General features: G+C 39.8%; 1 protein-coding gene across 1 annotated transcript in view; it reads right to left on the reverse strand.

Moving 5' to 3' along the window:
- LOC103894172 overlaps positions 1-6,110 on the reverse strand; it is a 7,268-nt gene extending 1,158 nt beyond the window's left edge. Inside the window, exons 1-4 of the mRNA XM_019470530.1 lie at positions 5,963-6,110; positions 3,306-5,243; positions 2,174-2,299; positions 148-273 (exon numbers count right to left, since the gene is read on the reverse strand). Of these exons, the coding sequence (XP_019326075.1) occupies positions 148-273; positions 2,174-2,299; positions 3,306-5,243; positions 5,963-6,110 (2,338 nt within the window). The remainder of the gene's footprint in view (positions 1-147; positions 274-2,173; positions 2,300-3,305; positions 5,244-5,962) is intronic.
- Between the last annotated feature and the right edge of the window lie 2,844 nt (positions 6,111-8,954).

Below are 8,954 nucleotides of genomic sequence, written 5' to 3' on the forward strand. Positions count from 1 at the left end.
TTGTCTGCATACGTAGTATTTGCTATATTATTTCACGCTATCCAATATCCTTGCAGTTCAGACTGAGAACTGTTAGTCCCCGAGACAGAAATGAAAAAAAAAATGCTTGTAACAGTCATTTTTTTTAGCTTGTCACTGTACACCAACCTTTGTGTACACTGCTTTTAGGCATCTCCCACACTTCTACTTCTTCCACCTCACATCTTGTGTCTCTGCGTTTTGAAGGTGGCTTGCCTATTCTTTTCTTCTTCGGTTTAACCAAAGGTGGGCACCCTAAATAGCAAGATACAATTGGTGTTATTTCTCCAAAGCATAGTCTTAAAGCAAATTTAAGCTTGACTTTCCCCGATTGGTCTGTAGTGTTCCTTTCTCCCTTCCCTCTATGTGCCCATTTTAGTGGCAGATAAAACTGACACTACATATGTCAAGCAACAGTCTTATATGTCTACAATATTTAATTACTGTCTAACCATAATTTTGGATGCATTGTATTTTGGGTCATAACTTGGATAGGTGTTAGTGTGGCAAAAAAGAACCCAGTGAGACTTGCATAATTCTGCTCTAGTTCACTTTTCAAGTGCTCAAGACTAGTTGATAGCTGTCCAGGTGACCCAACTCACCCATTGTCTTTAAAAAACTCAATTCTTCAGACCTGTTAAGTTAGGCACCGCAGGTACACTGTTCAAGAAGTCAAATTTAGCATATGATATTACTGCTAAAGCAACATACTTTGTTTAGCCAAACCCCCTTACTTGCAGGGCACTTAAATTTAAGATTAATTTGAAGAAGCCAGTCCTAAGATAAGAAACGTTTTTAAAAGGATGTAATTTTACTAGCACTTTTGAGGCATCCATTGGCATGAACAGCATTCAGAAGAAACTGTTTCCTGCTTCCTAATAGTGAACGAGATAGCTTCTTTAAACTGCATAGGCTGGAAAAGGAATAAGAGCAAGCAGGGAGTAACACATAGGCCAAACATCCTCAGTATGCCACACCATCTATGACTTAGAAGAGATAGAAGGGACATGCTGAAAGTTAAAAGGTAACAAAATTATTTTAGAACTATTTTATTATTTTTATGAGTTGCTGTAAGGACCTAAGAAAGGTGCTGCTAAAATAAAGTGTTTTCAACTTTTATAGAGCAGGCTAGCATAAAAAACCCAACAACGTTTTGAAGAAGTCTGTGGATAGAAAGGATGGAAAACCTCCAATGCAGGAAGCAAATCCCAAATGCCAACATGCTCAAGCAGGAAAGCAATGCAGAGAGAAAACTTTAAGGAATACACTCTAAAGATTAGTCTACTGGCTGTTGATACAGGAAACCTGACGTATATTATCACTGAACTGAAGAGAAGCAAGTCATCAGTCTGTTCTGAAGATAACTTCACACTCTGTTATTTGATAGACTGATTCTGTGATACTTGAAAGCATGTGACCCAGGAGAGTGGGATTTGCTGTAGTCCGAGTATTACTACAGTTGTTCCAACAGCACTTACACTAAGAAACACTCTTGAAGAGCATCTAGAAACAGAGCTGAATTCCAAGTAGACCTTAATTGTAAAGAAAAAACCCATTCTGCTTCAAGAGGAAAGAAAAAGATACAGAAACTATCTAACCTTTTACTTGGTTAGAATAACTTTGATTTGTTCATCTTTTCCTTAACCACATCAAGATGATTTGCACTCAGACATCCTTTAGCAATAGGGGTGCAACTGTTGGTCCATACTAGTTTCTCTGAACATTGGCCTATGTAGCTATCACACATGACTTCCTATATGTTCTACTCATCAAGGCTAGGAGCTACCACCGCGTGTGCACTCAAGAGAAGCATTATCCGGGTAAAGGATTAATACTACAGTTTATGGCAGTAGCAGCTTTGCACAAATAAGGGCTTTGCTTGGCCACAATCAAAGCATTTGATGCTTTGATTTCCCATGGTACCTTTAAAAAAAAAAGTAGCTATAATGCATCCTTATTCACATGTTTTAGTTTGAGAAAGATATAAATATACTCTGAGATGTACTGACTGACAGGCATTTCATCAATATCAGAGCACTGAGAATTAGTTTTATTATCTTCAGATCTTATCCAAATATCATAAGCTTGCTGTTTTTTATCATATCCTTTTGAATGTTCCTTAAGAACAGAAACACACTGAGAAAATAAGTTGTACCTTGTTGTTTGCTTTTGGCTGGGGGTGAGAGACTACCATGTATTTGGCTGGTAAATTTGGGTTTAGCACCGCTTCTAATCCAATACTCTTCAGATGGTACCCCCATGTTCTCCCTTAACAGCCTTCCTAAAAAAAAAAGATTGATTTAAGGTCAGTATTTAGTTTTCCTAATGTTAATACACTGTTTGATCCACAAGTCAGAATGCAAAGCTAGCTACTGAATCTAATTGAAAGAGTCTATTAAAATAAAAATGTAGTTTTCTGGAGACCACCCTTGACAAAAGTTACAAGCTGCTTTAAGTCTACAGATTTTGTACAAAGAAAATAAAGTTTAAGAACACTGAGCCTGTTATTAGAAGTAGATCACCCTGTTTTAGATGCCTTTCACAATACAGGACTGTACTAAACAGCAGCCGCTTACTGAAGTACCCACGTAACCAGTTACGAACCCTGACTGATAACTGCTTATTCTCATTTCAGATGAATCCAATTTCTACTGATATCTACCTTTGATTAAATAAAGTGTTCTTTTCCAGATCAAATTTAATACAGTTTCACACTGATTTTATGAAAGTACAGCAAAACTTTTGTTGCTAACAGTAAGAAAGCAGCAGCTACAATAACAAAAATTAATGGTTTGACTCCTCTTCTGCAGAGGAGAGAAGTTACACAGGGTATGGCCATCAGATTATAATGAATTTAATCCTGTTTAATCCACCTAACATGGGTCTGCGATGGGAGAGTCAGAATGTTTGTATAAATTTAAATGCAGAGTTTCCAAGATACTATTGAACAATGGTAAATGTGTAGTTCAAATGACCTTAAGCTTTTCAAATGAATAAATTGCCACTAATGTCAGAAAGGTAAGTACATCAAATCTAACTCAAAGGAGAGTTTCTGCAAAATTCTCTGCTGGTTGTGAAGATACAGAATCCTCATGCAATAGGTAAAAAATTGCAGCAAACCCCCTCCACCACAAAGAAATATTCTGCAGTACTTCTGGCTCTAAGCCAAACCTGAAGCTACAACATTCTCCAATCTTCCCACTGGTTCAAACTACAATTTGAAACTGCAATTAGGTGTTCTTTGTGTGTTCTATTAAGCTGCACTTTGTCCTCAGCAATTAGCTTACCTCCCAAGAATTTCCGTAGCGTTCGCTGGTGTTCAAGTCCTTCTCTTCTTGCCGTAGGCCTCTTTCTTCTATAATACCCATAGTCACTGTATACCACTTCATCTTGTCCTTTCTCCTTTGGCTTGTAAACTACACCGATGTTTTCACCAACCCCACTCCTAGTTTTTATTTTCTCTTGAGCAGGCCAGCTAATTAATTGAGCCGGTATAGCATTTTTAGGTGGTTTCCAAAGCACCCTCTGACCAACTTGGTAGAAACTTCCTTTACTAGGCATCAAGATTCCATATGGAGTGGCTTCTTGAAAGAAATATTCAATTTCATCCATATCACCATCCTCCTCCTCCTCCTCCCCATCTTCATCCTCCTCTTCTCCCCTCACAGAGTATTCTTCGGAGTCTTCAATTTCTGACAAACTCTTAGCTGCTTTTTTCTTGAGAGAATTGACTTTTTTCTGACTAGAAGATCTAGGAAGGGCTCCCAGCTTTCTGCCTTTACTGGAAGCCTCTTTGATATTCATGGTTGAAGAGTTTTTGACATCTTGGTCATTCAAGCTGTTCATCTTCTCCCTTCCTACCACTTCATCTTCATTAAGGGACCCACCACTTTTAATTTTCTCTTTCTCTAAGCCCTCTGTACTTTTCTGGAAAGTATACGTGCTTTTCTGAAGCACATAGTCAGGGACAAAATAAGACACTGGGGCATTATCAACTGATGAGCCTTCCTCTCTAGAAGACATGTCATCAGAAGAAAGACTGAGTACGCTTTGACGTTTCCTTTGTGGCAAACAAACATTGTAGTTGTAGTTTGTGTCCATACTGTCCAAACAAGCCAGCCAACTGTTCGAGGGAACATACTTCTCAATTGATTCGTCAAGCCAAATACTTTTATCTGTTTGACTTCCATTGGTTGCGCTGTGGCTTAGATTCAGCTTTTTCTGCTGAAAACTCAGGTCACTCATTACCTCCATACTAGATGGAAGTAGTCCTGCTTGTTGAATAAAGCTGGGCTCTTCTTGAGAAGTTTTTGAGCCTGTAGATTTTTTAGAGCTACATTTCTTAGCTACTACCACATCTTGTCTTACCACTGGTTGATCTATGCTGACAGATCTTGCCAACTCTGTGATTTGCACTGCCATGGTTTCACCTGGGGGGGATTTTGCCCTTTGACTTGTATTCACCTGCTTTTCTGCATCCAGATTCACTTCATTATTTTGCACCTCTTTTTCTTGCACAGTTTCAACACCCTGTTTTGAGGAGAGAACAGCTTTTCTCTCATCTAAGTAAGCTCCTGGCACCATTTTCTCCCCTTCATGAGGGCCATATATCATTCCTTCACATGAGCTAACGGAAAATAAGTCACGCTGCACTATATTTTCTGGGACTGGTTTACCACTTGCCACATCATACAAAGGGATAGTTTCTTTAAAGGACTTCCACAGTTGAATAGCTGGAGAGCCATTTCCGTATTCTATCCTCACTTCTTCCTTCTCAAAGGCATAGCTTCCAGTAGGAAGATTTCTATACTGTGTAGAGCTGGAAGGGCTCTTGTTATGAAACTCTCTGTCTACCACAATGGAAGATCCAGATGAATCTTGTTTCTCTGAAGTACTTTCAGTCTCTGTACCTATACCAGAAGAAACACAAGCCATATTTCCTGCATCACAACCTTTCGTTTCTGTACGGGTATCTTGATGCTTTTTTTGCTTGTTTTCAGGCTGTCTAGGATCAGTCTGTGTTTCTTTTGTCTCCATTTTCTTCCCAGGGGCACTATAGTGTCTAAATCTTGTTGCATGATAAAACATAGGGGAAGGTGGGGGAGCATTAAAATAAGGCCTTCTGTTAATTCTTGCATGCATTGGATGCTGTGGAACAAAAAATCCAGGGTACTCATGGAGCGCAACAGAATAAAATGGAAAATACGGATTTCCACTTCGGAAGCCTAGACATTGGGAATAAAAAAAAGTAAAGAAAAATGTATCTTCTTTCTGAAATAAGTCATTCTGATTAATAATTGCTTGCATACACAGGGACAGCTACAAGATCAGACACATAGGTAAGTAAAACACTCCACCTGTCAATGCTTGGAAGCAAATTTGGTGCAGAAACCTAGGGGGAGTTCCTTGTTACAGAACAGCTTATCCGGACAGCTACACTTTAACCAGAGCTTGATTTTATTCCTTGGAACATACACCAATTAGCTTTCTGCACTTTTTTGCTATTTTATGGACTATGCTATAGCATTGTCTTTGAAAAAGACAGCTCCCGATAGAAGTTAACGTAGGTATACCAATACAAGATGTATTTAACAATATTGTTTCTGTGTGGATTTTTAAGTTTGTGTTTATCCATACCTAGAATGCATGCACTCATATATACACACATATTAATTGTTAGGCACGTTCTAGAGCTCTGTATCTGTAGGATAACCATTACTTAATATTTTGCTTAGTTTCCATTCTCCAGAAACAGATGCTTTCCTGCACACAAGCTATGCATTTAACTAACACTTGCTAAATCAGATCTTTGACAACTGAAACATTACATTAATTCTACCTTAAACTCCCAAGAAGCTTGTTAACACAGATACACATTTGTTTCCTCCACTCTAGCAGTAGTTTACTAAGCAAAGCTACCACAGACAGCTCTCATTTACCTTACCTGGAGCAGGTACACAGTATGGACTGTATGCATGACTGAGGTACCATGGATTTGGAAAAGGCTGTTGTGCTGTTGGCTGTGCATAAAAGAAGGGTCTTGTGTGGTTTGTAGAATATGATCCACTCTCTGAAGTTGAGGCAGTATTCATTTTTTTTTTTTTAAACACTGAAAGAGATAAACGATCAGGATTAACCACTTTAAAAACTGTGTGACTTAGTGATTTTTTTTATGCTCTGTCAAAATTCAGCAGACATTCCTCTTCCAGCCCAATGAAATCAGATCTTTCCAGAAGAAAACTATTATCTTCCAAACAGAAAGAGAAAGCTAACGTTACTGTCAAGGTCAAAGATCTTAGTTCTCCTTTGCTAAGCAAGCTTTTATATGCAGCTCTCACTATTAGTACTTCAAGCCCATCTTATAACACATTTTAAAGCCACAGGACAGTCACAGGACCAGTAACTTTAATGTAGTCGTATGCACACATCCATATAAGTAATATTCCAGCCAATTAAAAACTAGCCTTCAGTCAATTAGCCTTGGGCAAGAGACCTCAAAAAACCCAACAGACAAACCAATAGAAGGCTTCACACAATCAGAAGTTTAGTGCTTCGTGAAGAAAACACTTCTTAACGCCAACACATATGTTGTATTTGAGATCACAATAAGAGCTCTATTAATATAAACCAAATAATTCAGTGACGCCATACTTCCTATGCTTAAACTAAGTGATAGGTAACAAAAAAAGCAAAATCCTTATGCATAAGTTCACAGCCAAAGCCATACAAAATTCACAAGATGCAACTTTCTCCCACACTTACATATTTCCTCAGTTAACAATAAGAGCTATTAATATAAACCAAATATTTCAGTGACGCCATACTTCCTATGCTTAAACTAAGTGATAGGTAACAAAAAAAGCAAAATCCTTATGCATAAGTTCACAGCCAAAGCCATACAAAATTCACAAGATGCAACTTTCTCCCACACTTACATATTTCCTCAGTTAACTAATACACTAAGTTTGGTCCATTCCAACCTATGCAAGTGATACAACAGTCACACATAGCTTATAAGCAAGAATAAAAGAAACCAGAGAACACAGAAAATCTAGTGACTACACAGAAAAAAAAAAAAGCAACTCAACTCTTTCGAGAACTTAAGCACTTCAAAGTTACAGAAAAAAAAAATTGAATTCAAGACCTGTTACAAACTAGCACACAGTTCAGCCTAGAGTTTCAGAAAGCTTTCAGGAACACTGGAGCCCTCTTCAGTTTCCATCTAGAATGGCCTGCCCAGCTCTTGTAAGCACCAAAAAGCCTACAGACTCCCCTCACACTCCTAGGCCAAAGCTCCCAGAATTATTTTGACCTTTGAGAGGGAATGGTGCAGGGAAGAACAAAAATAAGAAGCCCTGCAAAAACTAAGCTATTCCTGCCCCATTAGAGCCCCTCAAAACTAAGGTCCATGCTGCTGCTGCTGCTTACAGCCCAGCAAGAAACTAACCAAGTCCTCAGCTCACGCTCTTTATGTCAGGCAGCTGCTACTTGTACACTCCCCCTTCCACCTGGGGCTCATTTAACAGCGGCGCGGGGGCCTTTTTCTATCAATGCATGGGAGGAAGAGTCAAAACACAAGGACAGGAATAGTGGTAGAAGCCTTCAGCTTGTGTGCAGAAAGCTGGTAGTCTCATCTTGCAGACATTTAAGCCGCATCCCTAAGTGAATGCGGTGTATCCCTTTTGCAACATTGGAACTTATATTAAGAAAATCATTGGTGTCAAAGGGAAGTATTACCCATCTTCTGCTTAAAACTACTGTTAAAGACACTTTTTTGTAGGGAGAAAAAAATAATCAGACAGTGCAAGGCAAAGTTTACATTTGATTTTAAAGTTTATCAGTTTCTCAGTACTGAGTAAAGGGAGGAATGCTCTTCCATCCTAACACAGCTAAGTGGACGGACCAATGTAATGTTCTTTCCATATAACAAGGGAAGCATTTAATCCAGTTAACTACATTATTCCAGTTAATTAATTACATTAATGTAATTAATATAACAGAAATTTATGACATTTATGTCATTAGTATAACAGAAATTTATGAAATGTGAGGTTATAATTTGACCCTGCCCTGGGTCTTTACAGGAGATGAGGATCTGAGTGACCACTTTGCAATTTCACACCTCTGAATGACAGAGCACGGGTATCGGGACGGGCGGCGGGAGAAGAAAGCGCAAGGACTGCACTATGCAAGTAGGTGAGGGACCACAGAAGAACAAAGAGGTGTGGATGCTTAGGGACTGTGTATTTCTAGGTTTGGAAATTCCCGTAATTTCTGGTTTTTTTTTTCTAAAATGTTCAGATTAAACTTGTCCTTTGCACTAAGACACAAATTATAAAATGCCTGGGAAGGATTACTGATCTCGTTGCTCACAGACTTCCCAAGTCAAAGCTTTTCTTTTCCATTGATGGCAGCTCTTGTACTTTGTGTGCAGGTCACTTGTGTGACTTGTGCGGGATGTTTTAGATCTTTCACTCCTGCGTTCATCAGATTAAGCTTTCACCTTTTTTCAACTTAAATTCCTAGTCTTTCTCTTGGTGGATGGACCCAAAGGGAAATAAAAAAAAAATAAAAAACACTCCCTAGCTTTTAAAAAGTTGCCTATCCTCAGGATTTTCCTTTCCCTTGGACCAGACTTCAGCCTCCAGACTCCTCCCGCCTTCCTTGCCCCTGCTGCTTCCCTCCTGCGGCAGGCTCAAGGCCCCACAAGCCTCAGGCGGCGTTTGCTCAAGGGGCGGGCAAACCTCGCCTCTGAGGCTCCCGCATTCGGCCAAGGGACGTTTCGGCTGCCTGGCGCCTCGGCCCGCAGGAGGGCCCCAGGGAAGAAAGGAGGCGCTGGGAAGACGGGAGGGAACGAGGCCGGGCCGCGCCGCACCCCGCGGTCGGTCCTTAACCGTGAAGCCCCCAGGCCTCCGGGCTGCAGCGAGTCGCTCCTC

Source organism: Aptenodytes forsteri, unplaced genomic scaffold, assembly GCF_000699145.1.
Source record: "Aptenodytes forsteri isolate BGI_AS27 unplaced genomic scaffold, ASM69914v1 Scaffold270, whole genome shotgun sequence".
Lineage (NCBI taxonomy): Eukaryota > Metazoa > Chordata > Aves > Sphenisciformes > Spheniscidae > Aptenodytes > Aptenodytes forsteri.